A 19,880-nucleotide genomic window follows, 5' to 3' on the forward strand; every position below is an offset into this window, starting at 1 on the left:
CCACTGACCTACAGTAGTGCTTTTCAAACATTAACATGCATAGGTCACATGGGAATCTTTCTAAAACACAGATTCTGTTTCACTAGATCTAGGATAGAGCCCAAGATTATGTATTTCTAACAAGCTCCCAGGTCATGCCATTGCTGTTGATTTAGTAGTTATTCAAAGTGTGGTGCTCAGACCAGAGTATTAGTGTTCACCTGGGAGTTTGTTGGAAAAGCACGTGATCAGTCAGAGAATCAGAAACCAGGTGATTCGATCACCTCTTGAATCAGAACTGCTAGGGGTATGGCCCAGCCTCCTGTGATTTAAGAAAGCCCTCAGATGATTCTGAAACCCACTCAAGTGTGAGAATCAGACAGGGTCTTGGTGTTTAGACATAGTCAATTTGGTACCTAATTGTGTTCCAGGTTGTGTTTTCTACAATTACTTCATGTCAAGAGGTCTGTTGAAGCTTCTCAAGCACTTGCATTGAACTGAGGGTTTGAAGCCACAGCATTCTTTTCCTTTTACTTAGTTTCCGTGCAGAGCAAATTCTCTTTCGTTCTGGCTAGAAGAGGAAGAGATCCAGCTCTAGTTTCAGATTCCACCTCCAGCTCCCAAAGCCTCTTTGTTCGCTCAGCTTGCAAGGCATCAGGAGCTTACAGCGCCCCTGCAGGTGACACTCAACACTTACGGGTGTCACCTGCAAGGAGCTGATTTATTAAAAGCCCTGCTGGGGCAGTTTAATCCCTGTGAAGGGATATTGTAACTCACCTCTAACTGCTGTCCCATCACAGAATCACTCTCTGTACTACTTCTCTGTGTTTACAAGCTTCAGTTAATGGTTTTCTCTCCATTAGGCAGCTCAGGGGAGTCCTGTTTAGAGAACTAATTGAATTCTTGCCAGTTTGGGGCATGATCCAAAGCTGCTCCAGGTCTCAGTATTTTTCATGTTATATATTTTCCTCTCTTCTAACACGTGTATAGTTTTTATACCTCTATCTGCAGAACGTAAGCTAGAAATTGTAACTGTATGCACGAACGCATATCATAAATGTGGTAGCACGTGCTTCTTGGCATGGAGAGCTACATCTCATTACTCTGATGCAAAGAGTGAAAAAAAAAATTTTGAACTAAAAATCCAAACTGAATAGGTATATTTTATAAAGCCTCCAAAAGAATCAATATCTTTTAATTTTAGAAATTTTACTATTTATGAGATTCAAGTGATGGTGAAGAAACCATTGTTTCTCTCCACCACCCTACTACCGTCCAACCCCCTTCCACCACCACTAAATTTGAATAGTCCCCCTTTCTAATCACTGAAAAAATATAGGTAGAACACTAGCACTCTTGGCTACTTCAAGAATAAAGTTTTCCTGGCTTTCGGCAATTATTTATCCACAAAACAGGATTAGGTTAATCATCAAAGTAGGAATTTGTGGGACTGCATCTAATCATGAGTGATAATGTGCTGAATAGTTAAAGAGGAAGAGTTGGCAAATGCATAAGTAAGTGAACGAGTAAGTGATAAGTAAATACATTTCATCATGACAAAAAAATTGTAAAAAGAAGAGTTCTTTTGACTTTTAAAAATACTCTTCTCAATAGATGTCAAGCTAAAGAGTCATACAGTTTTTGAATATGTAATACCTGAAGCACGTAGAGACCTAATTGCTATAGACACTCCACATTGCAATCTAATGGGGCAATGTATACATTTTTAGATTCCAAAGCATATTTTATTGCCAATTACAGATTTCCTCTAGATTGTTCATGTGTGACTCTCTGGGGCATTTATAATGTTATAGTCCATGTTTTACCTCTCCTTTAGTACTTAGGCAGTACACTCGTTTACCCTCAAAATGCATTTGTTCGTCCTCTTTGGTTTCTCAGTTTATATCATCATCCCTATTTCAGGTTCTGGGCAACAGGAATGTCTGCTCTTTTGTTGTTCTTTTCATCTTTTATCAACCGTCATCCATTCGAAAGCATTAATTATCTGAGATGAGAAACATCATCTTTCACAGGATAGTACTTAGGCCATAAAACATTTCATAGCTGAAATCTTTGCACATCTGCCTGGGATGCTTAGCAGAAGTAAATATTCTTTGCTGTTTCCCTTTCACAGTTTGTGGAGATGAATGCACCGGCCTTCTTCTTGGTGACTTGGCTCGCCTGGAACAGATGGCCACGAGCATCAACCTCACTGGCCCACTGCCTGCTCCTTATAAAATTCTGTATGGTCTTGAAAATATGACTCAGGAACTCAAGGTAGGTTGGAGCAGTAACAGCAAGAGCCAGGGTAAAAATGACAGAAGCTTCCAAAGGGGTAATTGCCATAATTGGTAAATGCTCTTCCCTTTGTCCCAAATCAAGGCAGGCAGCCATTAGGGAAATTCAAAGACTTTCTAAACCAGTGTTTTTCAAACTTGAGAACTATAATTTACTGATTGCTCTTATGGAAAAAGAGGCTCATGTACCCCCAGTGTTTGGCCTAAATCAATTTTATTATGTTCCTTAAATATGTGCAAACGTAAAATCAGATATGAACTCATATACTTAATAGCTCTATAAAATCAAAACAAATTAATCTTTACAAAAGCCTAAAGAACCAATAAAATTCAAATTAAAAACATTAATATAAAATAACAGAAGATTTTTGCTGAAAGCAAATTGCTACTTGCAACAAGAATATCACACTGACTACTTCCACATAGGTTCTTTCATCAGCATGTGACATGTGGTAACTCGATTCTCCTACCTTTCCACAATTTGAACTAGAGAACCCTTTGTGAGGGGTCCTGAGATGACATTTAGCGTCACTTGACAAGTGATTTATGTGCTCAATCTGCCATATGATCAAGCAGGCATGCAAATGTAGGTGCTAAGATCAAGTGCGTCTCTCAGGTGCCCAGCCTGGGTTCCAGAAATGCTTACATTAACATTTAAGTTTACTGTCAAAATGAAAGCACAAGGTGAACATTTTGTACTAGAGAATGAGGAGACTTTTGAAAGTACTTCAACAAGAAGTCATTTTGTTGTAAGAGAAACACTATTCTAAGACATCCTTAAAGCTTTCAGTAGTTAATGGGATAAAGAGGAAATGTTAAGGAAATTGAAGTTGTTTCACCTGAATAAAAAAAAAAGATGAAAAGTGACTCCTTATACACTATCAGTCAACTACTGGATATTTATTAAGAAACTCTGGAAAGCCCCAATATTGCACTTGGTTCCCCAGGGGTTTCATGACCCCTATAATGCAGTCACTACCCTTAGGAAGCGTAGAGTCTATGTGGTTTAAAAATAGTTAAACAATTAGCAAAAATACATAATTACTACGTGCTTTATAGACATTTGACATACAATAGAGTTCAAAGACTGGAGAAATAGATAAGATCCAGAGTAACCAGGGAATACATCATTAATGAAAGTGTAATTTGTGTTAGATCTTGAAGGATAGAAACAATTTCAATAGGCAGAGAATTATTGGTGAAGACTGGAGGAAGAAACCTAAGATTTATTCACTAGGCACTGGCGGACATTCTTCTAGGGAATATATTCTTTAATTTAGACCACAGCCTTCAAAGTAAGTATTGTTATCCTTATTTACCAGAAGAAGAAACCAATCATAATGATAGCAAGAATAGCATTTATTGATGAGTATCTCTGTGCTAGACGATTGACTAAAGTCTTCTGTGAATTATCATGCATAGATTTTACAGAAACTCCAAGAAGTAGGAAAGGAGTACTGTATTATCTATGTTTGTCTCAGATAGCCGGGTAGGGACACTGAGGCACAGAGACAAGGTCACATGGCTACTAGGTACAGAGCTGGGACGTGGAAGGAGGTAGTTTAACTTTAGGGCCTGTGAGAATGAAACTACCTTCACACAGCTCAGAGAGAGAAGGGCTCAGTCCACCAGCAGCAAGGTCTCCTTGACCCCCAGCCCATCCTTACATACTCTTGCCACTGAATCTAGGAGAGCCACGTGCGCAGAGGCAGAGATGTGGATGAGCGAGGCCTGTCCAGCAGACATTAGAAGTCAGGCCTGCTAGTGAAAGATAAGGCTGGAGACCTCAGTGGGGCTGGGTGATATGAAGGACAATCATGAAAGCCAGGCAGAGGAATCCGAGTTCACTTTGTAGGCCCAGCATTCAGGAGTGCAAAGAGTTCTAATAAAGAAAATGCTGACCAGTTATCATGTATGGAAGGAATACAAAGAAAGAAAATTAAACTAGAGAAGCAAATACTTCAGTAGGACGTAAAATAATTTTAAAGTAATAACTTAAGCAGTGGATGAAGTACTGAAGGGCCCTCTGAAAGAGGTTCCAATCTGTGGACATCAACCAAGCCTGGGGTTCAGTCACCTATTTCCTTATGGCTGGGTATTGGTCAGAATGACCTTGATTTTCCTTAAATTCCGGTCTTTCTTGATTCTGTTTGTGTTCTTCTTCCATAACTTGTTTAATATCTGGATATTTGGAACCCCACTTTGATATTCTAAATCCTTAAGCAAGTCATGTGCCCTCTTTGTTCAGTTCCTTTAACTGTGTCAGTGCTCCCTGGGTTCCAGCCAGAGATGACCAGAAACACACATGTGATAGAACGAAGTTGGGTTTACTAACTTGTTGCAACAAGGGGCACTACACAGTGTGGGGAATTGGGGCTGTCTCAATAACAGGGCATTAGGAATCACTTAGAGTATTGGGGGTTTGTGCTAGGGAATTTGGGGGCAGATTCAAGGAAGCAGGAGTTTGTGTTGGACTGGGTACTATTAGGCAGTGGGAATAATTCCATAATTAAGTATTCTAATGAATCTTATCTAGAAGGAGGGAAGAAAAAGGGAGGCTAAAGCTACAGTTAATAAGGAGGCAGTGGTCACTCATATTAGCCAGAAAATGGGATTTGAGGTACTTTTGTGGTCTGCACAGAGACCATGATTTCGTCTGCATTTAGATAAGATTATGGAGTGGTCTCATCTTTTGTTTCATTCATAACTCTCACAGAGTGATGCTGTCTACTGTTAGTGTTTGGTGAGATTGATTATGTTTAATAGGAGAGGAAAGTGGCCCATCTGTGAGTGCCAGGGCAGCTCCTACCACATTGATGCCATGCAGTTCGTTAGTGTCTGGCCAGGCCCTTCTGTCAGGGCTCCTGTCCGCAAAGAAAGAGGTAATAAACCTGTAAACTGTATCTCTGTTGATTAGAATGGGAGCCTTAAAGACTCAGACAAGGTTCATCTTGACTCTACCCCTTACTGGCTGTGCAATCTTGTATAAATTTTTAAGTCTCTTTAAGCCACAGTTTTCTATATACAAAATGAAATAGCATTTATCTCATAGAGCTGTTGTAAGAGCTCAATGAAAAACAAAACAAAACAAAAAGACCTGGAACATAGTAATGTCTCAATAAATTGCAGCAGTTTGTAGTATTTGCCAGATTATTCTGCACGGTGCTTTGTAAGTGCCCAGCTGAAATAGTTTCTTTCTCTCTTCTCTGAAGGTGAGAAGGCTAAGTTCTTTGTATATAAAGAAAAAATGTGTTCTGTTAAATGTTCAACCCATGATCGCTGCAAGACCATTTACTCTAAAACATATGGAATGAAATCTTTTTCAGCATTTGCTCTCACCTCAGCGGGCCCCAGAGAGGCTCATTCAGTTGGCAGAAGGCAATCTGAACACACTGGTGACAGAAATGAATGAACTTCTGACCAGGGTAAGTTGGCAAAATCATGCTTCTTCTTAAAGCAGATAGATTATGTATAATTAAGGAAAATTACTTCAAATTTCTGAAATGCAAATCTTGTTCTTCCTAAATCCCAATTTGGTGCATGAAATAGATGTATTTTTGACTTGCTACTTCTGCCACAGATAAAATCTGAGAACCCAGTAGCACAAGAAAAGATTGGGATACATACTTGGGAAGTGTCAAGGACAATGGCTAAAAATATCAGAATGACAGTATATTTTGAGTACTCTATCCAGTAGCTTCCATGGTAAAGTTTTTATTGATTCTGGATTCCCAAAGCCCTGGCTCTGATATGTAAGGAAAAAGAAAAACAAATGAAAATACTTGTAGTCTCTTTGATCTCATCATAAGATTTTTGTGTTTGTATAGAAATACAGCCTAAATCATTATCCCCCCACAAAAGAGGAAATGTCCTTTATCATGAAAATCCAAAGCATTCAAGACACTTTTTAGAGTCATAATGTAAAGTCCATGTTGCGTTTATCAGACTTTTTAAGATATTGGGAGTTTTTAATTTTCAAAACTGCAAGAGGGTTAAGGTTCTTTTCCCTGATACAGAATGAAGAAAACAGCATAAAGTCTGCCATCTTGTGGCCAGAAAAATGCATGAACTGGAAAACTGGCCTGGAATTTAGGGATCCAGTTTGATTATCAAAGAACTTTAAATGACAAAAAATATTGGAGGTAGAAGGTTCTTACAGATTATCTAGTCCATTTTTTAAAGAAGAAATCCCTCAGGCCATGATAGTGAAATGAATTAGCAATGGCCGCGTACTTCACCAAATTCAAGGACCTAAGTAGGACCCAGATTCCAGATTCCCACTGACCCAGTACCATTTCCACCTAAGCTGCTGCTGGCTTAGGAGAATTTCCACAGGGAAATCAAATGGGATTCTGAGCACGTGATGCTAAACAATGGCCCTAATGTTACAAATAGCGTACTAAACACATTTTCAGAATCTCCTACCAGCAATGTGGAATGTACAAATACAGAACAGAGTTTCTTGCCAAATGTAGTTAGATATTAATCAGATTAATGAGTTCAAATTATCTCATATCAATTCAATAATTAACAATTTTGTATTGGTTATATGAATACTAAATAAGAATTTTTAAACAGATCATGCCAAAGTAATCTCAATTCAACAGCACACATGAATGTTCACCACATACAAAGCCCAAGTGCTAAGTGTTGGCAGATGAAAGATAAAAATGAGGCTCAGTCTGTCTTCAAGGAGGTTGCAATCTCGAGTGTGTGTGTGTGTGTGTGTGTGTATAAGTATTTAGGTATGTGGAGGGTAATATGGGACAAGTGCAAGTAAATATGTAACACAGCATGAAATAAAATAAAGGAATGTACTTGAGAAATACACACAAATGGATTAATTTAATATTAATTTAATGTTAAGGGTAACTAGGGAAAATTCCATGGAACAGAGGCCTTTCATTCATTCATTCATTTAATTAATCCTTACTAAGGGTCAAATATATTCTAGACACTATAACAGAATGACAGACACTGGGAAAGAGGTATAAGCAAAACTGACACTGTTGTTGCTCTCACTGAGCTGATTACAGCCAAATGATCTGAGCTTTTAATATTATTATTATTATTACCTTATAACTTCTTAACCGGCATCCTTTCATCTTTCCAGCAGACTCTCACATACTGAATTTTTTTAAATGGACTTTGTATTTTTGAGAAGTTTAAAGCAAAATTGATTGGAAAATACTGAAATTTCCCATATGCCCCCTGCCCCAAGACAAGCACAGCCTCCCGCATTATCAACATCCTCCACCAGAGTGATACGTTTGTTCCAATAGATGAATCTACACTGACGAATCATCATCACTCAAAGCCTATAGTTTACTTTAGGGTTCACTCTTGGTATTGTATATTCTATAGATTTTGACAAATGTTTAATGATACGTCTCCACCTTTATAGTATCATTTCGAGTGGTTTCACTGCCCTAAAAGTCCTCCATGGTCTGCCTATTCACCTCTCCCTTTCCTTAACCCCTGGCAACCACTGATCTTTTTACTGTCTCTGTGTATCATATAGCTGGAGTCATACAGTATGTAACCTTTTCAGATTGGCTTTTTTCACTTAGTAGTATACATTTATGTTTCCTCAATGTCTTTTGATGGCTTGATAGCTCATTTCTTTTTAGTGCTGAGTAGTATTCCATTTTCTGGATGTACCAAGTTTATTTATCCATTCACCTACTGAAGGACACCTTCGTTGCTTTTAAGCTTTGGCAATATGAATAAAGCTGCTATAAACATCCAAGTATATAAGTTTTCAATTCATTTGTGTGAAAACCAAAGAGTGCAATTGCTGGATCATATGGGAAGAGTGTGTTTAGTTTTGTAAGAAATCTCCAAACTGTCTTCCAAAGTGGCTGTACCATTTTGCATTCCCAGCAGCAATGAGTAAGAGTTCCTATTGCTCCAAATCCTCACCAGCATTTGGTGTTGTCAGTGTTCTGAATTTTGGCCATTCTAGTAGGTATGTAGTAATATCTCATTCTGGTTTTAATTTACAATTCCCTAGTGACATACTATGTTGAGATTTTTTTTTCTTTTTTTTTTTTTTTTTTTTTTGCGGTACGCGGGCCTCTCTCTGCTGTGGCCTCTCCCGTTGTGGAGCACAGGCTCTGGATGCGCAGGCTCAGCAGCCATGGCTCACAGGCCCAGCCTCTCCGCGGCATGTGGGATCTTCCTGGACCGGGGCACGAACCCATGTCCCCTGCATCGGCAGCCGAACTCTCAACCACTGCGCCACCAGGGAAGTCCTCCAATACTATTTTTTAATAAACTTTTTTATTTTAAAATAGTTTTAGATTAACAGAAAAGTTGTTGCAAAGATAGTACAGAGATTTCCCATATACTCCATACCCACTCTCCCTACTAATATCTTGGTATGATCTATCTATCACAACAAATGCACTAATATTGATTATTATTATTAACTAAAGACTCTGCTTTTTCTTCAGTTTTACTTAATGTCCTTTTATTGTTTCAGGATCCTATCCAGGATATTACATTAAGTCATCATGTCTTCTTAGGCTATGGCTTCTAGAATGTGCCAGTTTCTTAGACTTTCCTTGTTCTTGATGATTTTGACAGTTTTGACAAGTTCATGTATTTTGTAGGATGTCCCTCAGTTGGGGTTTGCCTCATGTTTTTCTCATGATCAGAATAGACATATAGGTTTTTGTAGGGAAGACCACAGAGATAATGTATCATTTTATCACGTCATATTAAGAACCCGTGCAATCAATATGTCTTATTACTGTTGATGTTGATCTTGATCACCTGACTGAGGTAGCATTTGCCAGATTTCTCCACTGGAACATTACTCTTTTTCCCCCTTTCCACACTTCAATACCATTTTTATCTGCCCATTCTTCAGATTTTGTAACATAGAAAGCCTAGAAATAAGACTTCTAAAAGTGAGTATCTCCTTGATAAAGTGAGGGTGGGGAGGAAATAGAAATCCTCGCTTATTTATTAACCTTGTCCCCACCAGAAACAGGATTGTCATGGAGACCTTCAAATATTCAAAATGATCAATTCTTTCTTTGCCTGTGGTCAATCAGCGTGATAATCAAAAGGTGTATTGATACACATGTAATCATAACTAGAGGGCTAGATGACATAAATATCCACTAATATTGGCTGAGACCCCCAGTACCTTTATCTCACAGCCATGAATGATTCAACAGTTGGGCCCAGAGTATAAGTGCAGGGGCCATGACTTCCTATTATCCATGGCTACGTTAGAGGAGATAGTGCCTAAACTAGGAGTGCACATTAGAGTTACGTGGTGCCCAGTCTCACCCCCAAAGGTTGTGATGTATTTGGTCTGAGGCACAGTATGAGCATTGGGAGTTTCAAGAGCTTCCAGATGATTCTGATGTCGGCTAAGATTGAAAACTATGGTGAGCCTAGAGGTACCCGGTTCTTCCAGTTCCCTTTCCTCTGGAAAGTGCTTTCACTGCTACAGCCAATCTTTTTGAGAATCCTTTTCTCTACTTTGTTAGCTGGCGAGTCACTTTATGACTAGCACATTCTTTTTTTTATTTTATTTATTTATTTATTTTTTTTTGCGGTACGCGGGCCTCTCACTGTTTTGGCCTCTTCCGTTGCGGAGCAGAGGCTCCGAACGCGCAGGCTCAGTGGCCATGGCTTACGGGCACAGCTGCTCCACGGCATGTGGGATCTTCCATGACTGGGGCACGAACCCGTGTCCCCTGCATCAGCAGGCGGACTCTCAACCACTGTGCCACCAGGGAAGCCCGACTAGTACATTCTTTATGTTTGTTAAAACATCTGGCGAGTCTGATCCTGCATAGCTGGTGTGAGCTGCCTTCTGTCCTGCAAGTGCTTGTATATTTTGTGCTTATCTTTTTCATGAAGCAATTTAGTTCTCTGATAGCCCTTGGTAAAGAGAATAATGTTCCTCCCCCAGATTAACATTTTAAACATTTATTTTATATAATTTAATGTCAAATATTACATATGCAAAATGTTGCATAATTATGTATCCTTTTCAATGTATTTTAATTTATTGTCATTCCATTTCCCCCTTGGAATATGCTTTTTGAATACGACAATCATATGTTACATGTTCATATTGTCAGACAGTATGATTAGTGTGGAATATTGAGATGTTTTTGATGACAACTCCATATACCTCTGTAGCTACTGTCCTTACCTCCCTCTTCCATTTCACAGCCAAATTTTTTCAAAGACTTGGTCTGCTTTCACTTCTCACTCCACTGTAGTCTAGATTTCCACTCCAGCCTGCTACTAAAACTATTTCAACTAGGTAATCAATGACAAGCTGGTCACTAAATCCAGTGGAAACTTGATTTTACTTGAACTTCCTACAGCAATTGCCACTTTTGACCCTATCTTCCTTCTTAACATACTCTCCTCTCTGCTTTTATCTTAATTCTCAAACCTTTCATTTTCAAGCTCTTCCTCTGCCCATCCCTCAAAAGTCGATTTTCTTGGGGTCCAGTCCTCAGTCCACACCTCTTCTCACTTTGTAAACCCTCTCTTTTGGCTTTGATCGCCACATATATGTTTATGATTAATAAGTCCATATTCTCAAGACAGACTTCATTCTTCTGTTTCAGTCCCATGTACCTATCAACTGGACATCTCAAATTAAACTCACCGTCTTCCTCTTAAAACCCATACTTTCTTCTGTTTAGAACACCTCAATGATTTATCCTCCAATATTTACCAGTCTCTCCCAAAATAGAACTGAATGGTTGCTCTACATTCTACCCCAACCCAATTCAGAGGTCTTCTATTACCTCTCTTCCTAAGCTTTATCTAACTCCAAACAATTATTATTCTTATGGCAGAGTGAACTTTCTAAATCACAGATCTGATCACATCATTCTCCTCCTTCAAATTCTCCATTTTGTTCATTGACATGTGATGCTCTTTCCTCATGGTCTTAATTGCCCAGCCTCATCTCTTCCCCAACTCATGCTCTGGTTATCTGGACCCTGATGCATTGAACATATAAGCCAGAAACCTAGAAATCTTCTTTGATGCCACTTTCTTCCTTCTCATCCTCCCACTTATTTAACCCATTACCAAATACAGTGAGTTCCACTTCTGTGTATAGATCTCATCTTTACTACCCTACTCTCATCCAGCCCTTAGTTTGGCATTAGCTTTCTAGCTTGTCCAGCTTTTATTCTTACTTTCCTTCGATTGTTCTCCAAGGTATAGCCAGAATGCACTTTTGCTACCCCAAATTTGAACATGGCACCCTAGTGCTTAAACTCGTCCCCCTGGCTTCTCATTGCTCTTCAGATAAAGGCCAAAGTCTCACTTTGGCCACATCTCACACCACTTTGACCCTGGCCATCTGTACTCCAGCCATGGTGTCCTTCAATTACTTTGTCCCGCAGAGCCTTTCCGGACATGTTTTCTTTAGCCTTGAAGTAAATCACTTCCTCCTACATCTTGTTAACTTCTGTTAATTCCAATTCACTTTCTAAAGCTCAGCTCCTCGAAGTCTACCACAAGTCTTCTGTGATATTCCAGGTGTGATGTGATTCCTCTTATAATTGTGTTATACCACTGTGCTTTTTCTTCAGTTTGTGGTTATAATTTATTTTCATGATCAAATACCTCTCTATCCCACCAGACTCCAAAAGAGCAGGAAGTGTGGGGTTTTTTCCCCCTTACCACAGTATCACCAGTATCATGTATATAGGAGGTGTTCAGTCAGTATTTGTTTAATTAATTAATTAACTAATTGTGAATAATTTTAAAAATAGCATAAAAATAAATGAAAGGTATAGAAACCTACAATAAGCATTAATTTTGAATTTCTCTAAAATGTACTAAAATCAGGCATATAATTATATTGAGTTGAATATTTTGCTTTCTTTGATAAACATCTCTTAACTGTTTATATTTCATAAGGGGTAAATGCAATGTAATAGACTGAACTATATAAAATATCAAAATTTAGCTTTATCTACCTTGTCTCTTACTGTATATTGAAAATCAAATTTAAATGAAGATGAGGCATTTCCAAAATGATGAAACTAGTTTTTAAATGATTTAAGTGCCTACTATATATATATATAAACACACACACACACACATATATATATTTACAATGCCTTATTTATAGTTTTAAAAGGTTTAAGTTGCCAACGTTTTTCATTTCTGCTGTTATATTTTAAAAGAGAGAGAATTTGTAGAGACGTGGATAGACCTAGAGACTGTCATACAGAGTGAAGTAAGTCAGAAAGAGAAAAACAAATATCATATATTAATGCATATATGTGGAATCTAGAAAAATGGTACAGATGAACTGTTTTGCAAGGTAGCAATAGACACACAGATGTAGAGAACAAACGTATGGACAACAAGGGAGGAAAGTGGAGGTGGTGGTGGTGGTGGGATGAATTGGGGGATTGGGATTGACATGTGTACACTAATATGTATAGAATAGATAATAAGAAGTTGCTGTATAAAAAATAAATAAAATAATATTTTTTTAAAAGAGAGAGAGATAATGTATAACAAATCACATTTGTTTATTTGGAACTTTCAAAACTGACACCTGAAATATTTAAGGAGAAATTTCACATAAAACTGACTTATTATCATTCCCCAGGGTCAGTTGATTGTCTCTCTCTTTGTGCTCTGTCTGTCCTAGTAGCTTGTCCTAGTACTTCACTGACCCTTGGATATACAGAACCGGTAGTGTTTGAAGTTGACCCTAAAGAATATCATGTAAATGATTAGATCTCAAATTTAAATTCAGCAGAAAACCTCTGCAAATGCAAAGGTGGATGACATCTAAGCAATGTTGTCCACTCAGTAGTTAGATTTGCTCCATTAGGTTCTAGTTTTAACATAAAGAAGGCGGAAAATGAAAGACACTAGTAATATCCAACCAAGAAAATTATGTGCAGATTTCAAGAGGCACAGTGAGAACTGCTTGAGCTAAAGTAAGAAAGTAATAGCTACATTGTTCAGAAGTAAATGAATGTGTGCCTAATGGTAATGCGTGCTGCCTAGATATAAATACTCAAAAAAAAAAAAAACCCACAAAGAAAATAAAAGAAAAATAAAAGGAAAAAATACCTAGTTGAGTGAACTTGAATGTAAAAAAAGATAATCAAAGGTAAGAGAGATACATGCAAAGCAGTGTGTGAGCTATCATTTACAAAGGAACACTGGAAATATGTAGAACAGAGGTAAGAGAAAGTAAAAATAAGAAAATCTAAGATAGAGAATGAAAGGAAGATTGTACAACATATTAGGATAAATGAGAAGACATTTGTCAAATACTCAAAGGACAAGATAATAGTGAGTTAGAAGGAAGCTGACTAAGGGATGGGGATGGCAAGTTAATAAAATACAAGGAGAGCCAAACTGAATCAGGCAGACAGCTCCTATCATGTACTATGTAGCCTTCATCTGTAACATTATCAATAGCCTGTCCTGGTTGAAACTGATTTTTGTAAATTTCACTTTTTACAATCTATCACCACTCCCCATAGGTGATAGTGTATTTGTAATTGCCTTCCTTTATGGAGTCTCTCCTGGGTGCTTTTGACAAGGTGACTCTTCAACTTCATTACTGTGTAATGAGACAGGATTTTTTTTTTTTTTTTAACCACGTCGCACAGCATGTGGGATCCTAGTTCCCTGACCAGGGATCAACCCTGCACCCCCTGCACTGGAAGGCAGAGTCTTAACCACTGGGCCACCAGGGACATGATTTTTTTTTTAATGTATCTATATGATATTCTGATATGGATTTTTAAATATGTTTACTAAACCCTAAAGCTTATGCACTTAAAATACATAAAAGGTGGAGCCGTGTCCCTCCTCCCACCCAGAATGCTTAACTTTTTCAAGTATCTTCCCAGTCCTCCTGAATGTTAGCCAAACATAAGTTAATGTTTAATACAGACAGCATACAAGGCTGTGAGACAGAAAATTTGTGTCTTGTCCCCTATTTCCTATATGTGTGAGTTCAGATAAGTCACTTAACCTCTTTATACCTTCATCCTCACCAGTGTGAAAATAGAGATCATGCCCTCTATGTATCTCTAAAGGCAGGAAGAGTAAACGAAACACAAGAGTATTGTCAGCCCTCTGAACACGCATATCAATCTGGGGTACAGCTGAGCCTGACTGTGTAACCCGCCTCTTAGAGGGCTAATATCATAAGTCAATGCCTTTTGGTCCAGGAATCTCACATCTCCTCCACTCCTGGAGTGCAGCCAAGAGAGGAAGCTCTTTTTGTGCAGAAGGAAGGCTATCTTCTCCCTTAGTAAGTACTGTGCTGGCCATAAAGATTTCTGCCCACCCCCGGCCCCTACCTCCACTCACCCCCACCAGCGTGGTATTTGGTGTGCAATCGCAGGCTAGTTTTGAATTACCAGAAGGCCACTAACTAGAATGGAGTGTGGTTGGGACCAGAGGCACTCAGGCCTGGCTCTCCTCCTAAGCACTCAGCTGTAGCCCTTCAGCAGCAGCTTCCTATAAGGCTGTGAAAAATGTCCAGAAAAAATGCCCAGCCATCCACATTCACTGGTAAGCAAAACCAGGCATATGGCCAGTTTGAATGGTATCAGAAAGGCATATGGAAAGAGATTTTTCTTTCTCCACCAGGCTTTAGAACTTCAAAGGAATAGTTTGTTTGATTATTACTACATCAGTCAATCACCAAACATCCTTGACCCCCTACAGTTTGCCAGGCACTGTTCCTGGCACTCGGAGGAATAAAAAAGAGATAAGATATAACCCTAGCCCCCAAGGATTGCGATTCAATAGATATGACGAAACACCTAAAAAAATAATTACCCACAACAGTCACGAATAGTGGTAATGATAGTGGTTTTTGAAAATCTAAGAAAGGAGTGTATGGGTCAAAATCATTGGGAATGCCTTCACAGAGAAGGTGAAGTTGGAAGCGAATCATCTTGGGGGCTGGATTTATTTTGGATAATTGGAGAGGAGTTAGGGAGCAGTAGTGTGAACAAAGCTTTTTCTGGAAAGGTAGGCAATAAGTAGGCAATAAGAATGGCAATAATGTTGACAAGATTAGTTAGGAAATTGTTTAGTCATATATTTAACAACATTCATTCAATATTTGCTGTAAGTGAGATATCATACTAGAAGCTGGATATAAAGTGATGAGCAAACAGACCAAGTTTTTGTCCTCTTAGAGCTTACTTTTTAGTCAGGTAGCCATTACATAGGTATGCCAACACGTAAATAGTAATTCTAAAATGCATGGAGCTATGAAGGAAATATTCTTCTGCAGGAAGCTGAGAAGCCTAGATAGGTGCCCTGGGGATGGCCACACCAAGAAGAGATACTTATTAAACTGAAAGCTGATGGATGACAAGGATCCAGCCACTAAAGTGTTGAGCAGAAGCTCATTCCAGGCAAAGACAACAGAATATGAGAAGACCCTAAGAAGGGAAGAGATTGGCATATTACATATAAAAGGAAGCCAGGGAAGCTGATTGCATAGGGTCTTAATTATAACATTTTTGACTTATTTCTTACCATGGGTCATGTAGAATTCTTCACATCTTAATATTGGAGTACTCATGTTATTGGTACTGAGTGTGTTAACAATGACTCTTACACATTTTTCTATAAATTAACTTGATAAATAGAAGTCAAGGCAATGAATATTATCTTGATCATCCAGAATTTTAAAAGGAGAGTGTATCAGTATACATTTATTTTCAAGAAATTAGATGCTTTGAGCATACAAGAGTTGGAAAGCTCGATGGTATGAGATTTATGGGAATTATTACCTTTTAGTAATGTAAATAAGATACTGATGAAGCAAAAAATAAATTTTAGTTCAAATTATAATGTATATTTTCTGTATAGTAAGTGATACTAGTGCTGGTGGTATATTAATTCTTAAGATATTGCAAGATGATAATAATGTAGATCAAATCCCTTATAGTATTCTGTGATATGTGAAATTAGTAGAGATATTATAGAACACAGTAAAATCCAGACTAGACAAACATCTAAAGCAGTTGAGATGACCAACATCTTAAGCAGCTGACCTTAGTAATTCAAAAGCAACATTTAAAAAATTATGTGAGCATACATTTGTGTGGTGTGTATGTGTAGAGTTTCTTGACCCAACTGGACCTCGAATTTAAAAGTGAAAATCATTCCAATATTAATGTTGTGGAAGAGTTAATCCAGAGCATTCTAATATATTGATTAACACACGCCAAATCATTTTGTATATATACTGAAACTATAAAGAGGAATTTTTTAAACTTCCATTGGATTCTTTTCCTTTCATTCTTTTATTTGTGGTGGTAATATTTGAAGGTTGAGAAATTAGATGATAATGGTTGGACTTCATATTCTACCTTTTATTTAAAACCTTGAAAACTTTCTTGGATTAAACCTCTTATTGCCCCCTGGGAAATCATAAAATGCACTATAATTCCTGCAGCACCTCCTACCATGTTCTGTGCTGGCCAGACAGTTAGTTCTATCTTAAGTTCTATTTAAAATCCGTTTACATATAAAACAACTTAGATTCTCTGGGCATGTCTAAAATGCAAGCACTCTGGTACAAGATTGTGGAGTATTAATACTCTGCCAGCTTGAACCTTTATTTAAATTGTATTGAGGCAGTTTGTGATTCTTTGATTCATTTTCTGTAGTTAGATTATCCCTATTTTTTAGAAAAGGAAGTCATATTTATTAGCATATGCATATACATTAAAAAACGAAGTATAAACCTATTACAAGGTGCTCTAAGCCTTGTAGTATCTGAAACTTGTAATGTTACACATGCCATTTGATTACATATGGTATATCTTAACTATGAACACATTAAATGGATTCCATTGTGTCAAGTGATATTTTCAATGTGAATAAGGGTGAAACAATATGAGGACATTCTTTGGGAGGTGGGGCTGTTGTAGAGTTCTGTTCTATTTTGTTGATAGTAATATATGGTCCTGTGATTACTGGAATCTTTTTTGGTGATGTCATATGGGGAAAGTTAACATTTATTCTTCTTTAACATTTTACTAGATCTTTACAGTGTTATAAAACAAGCATTTACTACTTAGTAGCTAAGCATTCCCTTTCTTTGTTTCTTTAATTAATGTATTGATCTAAACCGAATCTATAGGATCAAGCTGATTGAGACAGGTTGTCTGTGCCTCTTTCGAGAGATCATTGCTACACTCCACACTTTTTCAGTAAATAAAATATGGACAAAACTGCAACATGTGCAGGCTGAAGAATCCATTAAAGACTTTTGGCAATAGTACCTTCAAAATATTTCAAAAATAATTCTGCTTTATGGCTTCTACTGTGCCATTGCGTACAATGAGGGTTTTAAAAAGACCAAATACAGCTCTCTGATTTCCATTTAATGGAAGAAGTAATAAAGTTTAATTGTATATTTGAGCACGGGCGTCATTTCCAGTACATCTGATCAATAATTCATCAATTTCCTTTGGCTCAAAGTAATATTTGAAAGAAAATGCAGCCGGTGAGAGCTTATCTAGCTGTAGCTTCATCATCTCTATTAATTATGCTTTTCCCGAATTTGGTTCATTAGGCTACCAAAGTGACAGCAGATGGCGAGCAAACTGGACAGGATGCAGAGAGGACCAACACGAGAGCAAACTCCTTAGGAGAATTCATTAAGGACCTGGCCCAGCACGCAGAAGGTATTAGAAAACTCACAATTTAATCATTATTTCTCCTAACAGGAAAAGAAAAAAAGGATTGCACAGGACTGGAATTTCTCTAGTAAGAGATGACATTTCTAAATTTGAGGGTTGGATTTTTAAAAAGTTTTTTGATCAAGATATTCAAGGGCATTATCAACTGAGAATCTACAGCCTACAGTGTTAAATTTGTGACAGAAGTCAGTGAATTAGGAATTATGAGTACAAAATAGCAGTAAATTGAATGCATTCCTTTATGAATGCTCTGATCCTTGAGGAATGGCTATTGTGATCAAATATGATTAAATTAGTTAATGGGCAACTTATCCTCTGCTATGGTGCTGTTTTTGTATTCAGAACTATTTAAAAGATCCTTGATTTTTAAAAAAAAGTTAATTTTATTGTTCTGCTCAGTGCCTTAAAGCAGCACTTTAATTTCTCAAAATGGCTTTTAAATACTTGGTACCAGTTTTTAATGAACATCTGTTGCTTGGGATTTGGATGTGCTACCTTACCAGAAGCTCTACTGCATTTAGTCCACAATTCTCAAGGGGTTAGTTCTTGGCATCTACCAATCTGATTTGAGAATCAAAGTGGAAGCCATTTTTAGGCAAAAGCCCAGATTAAGAAACCCAAAGAAAACAGATAAGAAAAGAAAAGAAAAAAGAAAGAAAAAAAAAACCCTCAAAAAACAAAACAACAAAACATTAGTTCTTAAATATCTACTAATATATGATAAACATGCATGCATGTTGAGAAAATAGGAAAAAGTGTTTTCTTTTTGCTTTAAAAATAAAACATTTTTATTGCTCTATACATTTTAGATACTTTGCTTTCTAAAATGTATATACATTTTAGATACTTTGCTTTCTAATATAGCCAAATAAATCAGGACGTGAGAACCTTCAAGGCATATCCTGACAGGTCAGTCTTAGGAATCACTGGCCAAGAAGAGGCAGAAAATTCCAAAGATTCCCCACAGCAAGAAACAACAGAGTTTCAATCTGAGGCATAATCTCAGGCAAGACGTGTCAGGATCCGAAACAGAAGTTACTCCTACCAAAAAAATCTCAGTTAACTCGTTGTGGTTTCTCCTCTGCTAGATGAAGTTGTTGTCCTTTCCCTGTTTTTATTTTCCAGTAATGTTATTTGAAAGTGTCCACCCTCCCTTCCACCAAAAAAATCCCATTGCAGCTAGAACAGATTCACTCTACCTGGATCCCTGAAGACATTAGTCAGTACTCCAGGGAGTTTCCTTTTCCTTCCAACTCAGTCTCAAACACTAACACCCAGCAGCCTATCCTAGGAACTAATCTTGATCATTTCAATCAAACGTTGCTACATAAGAATAAATCCTAATACATGTTTCTGATAGACTCCAGTACCAGCACTGCCTACTGTATCTACATCTTTGTGCGTGCCACAAAGGCACCAGCAGGGGACAGAGTGGAGATGATATTTAACCCAGGCTTGGCTCACCATCCACAATCTGTCTATCAAAGAAAGGGGTTATGTCATCAAAGGTGTCTCCCATTTCCTACATTGTACATCAGTCAGGTGGTCTGGCTGTGTCTGTCCAAATGGGGCACCTTTTTCTAATTCATGTGAAGTACCATGTGGACAGCTGTGATCCTATACCCGAGGACAAAATGAATACTACTCTCTTCTTCCACCAGGTACTAACGTAAATGATAACAAAAATGGTAACCACAGCTCTTTGTAAAAGAACTTTGACAGAATTAATCTAACTATTAAAATTTCATGAAAATTCAAATTTGAATATGCCAGAGTTAAATCATAAAGCGTTTACATATATATAACAAGGCTTGGATGTCTGTATAAACCATTAGCATATGTTCTGATGTATAATAAGACTTAAGAAATGCTGGACACCCTTCTTTCCTGT

The 19,880-nt window shown here is 37.7% G+C and overlaps 1 protein-coding gene across 1 annotated transcript in view; it reads left to right on the plus strand.

Annotated features, from left to right (window-relative positions):
- The window catches only part of LAMA2 (laminin subunit alpha 2), a 606,337-nt gene that overhangs the window by 467,657 nt on the left and 118,800 nt on the right, over positions 1-19,880 (plus strand). The window contains exons 33-35 of the mRNA XM_073789582.1: positions 2,114-2,256; positions 5,603-5,701; positions 17,863-17,974. Coding sequence (XP_073645683.1) covers positions 2,114-2,256; positions 5,603-5,701; positions 17,863-17,974 — 354 coding nt within the window. The remainder of the gene's footprint in view (positions 1-2,113; positions 2,257-5,602; positions 5,702-17,862; positions 17,975-19,880) is intronic.

The sequence above is a fragment of the Tursiops truncatus genome, chromosome 12 (assembly GCF_011762595.2).
Source record: "Tursiops truncatus isolate mTurTru1 chromosome 12, mTurTru1.mat.Y, whole genome shotgun sequence".
NCBI lineage: Eukaryota > Metazoa > Chordata > Mammalia > Artiodactyla > Delphinidae > Tursiops > Tursiops truncatus.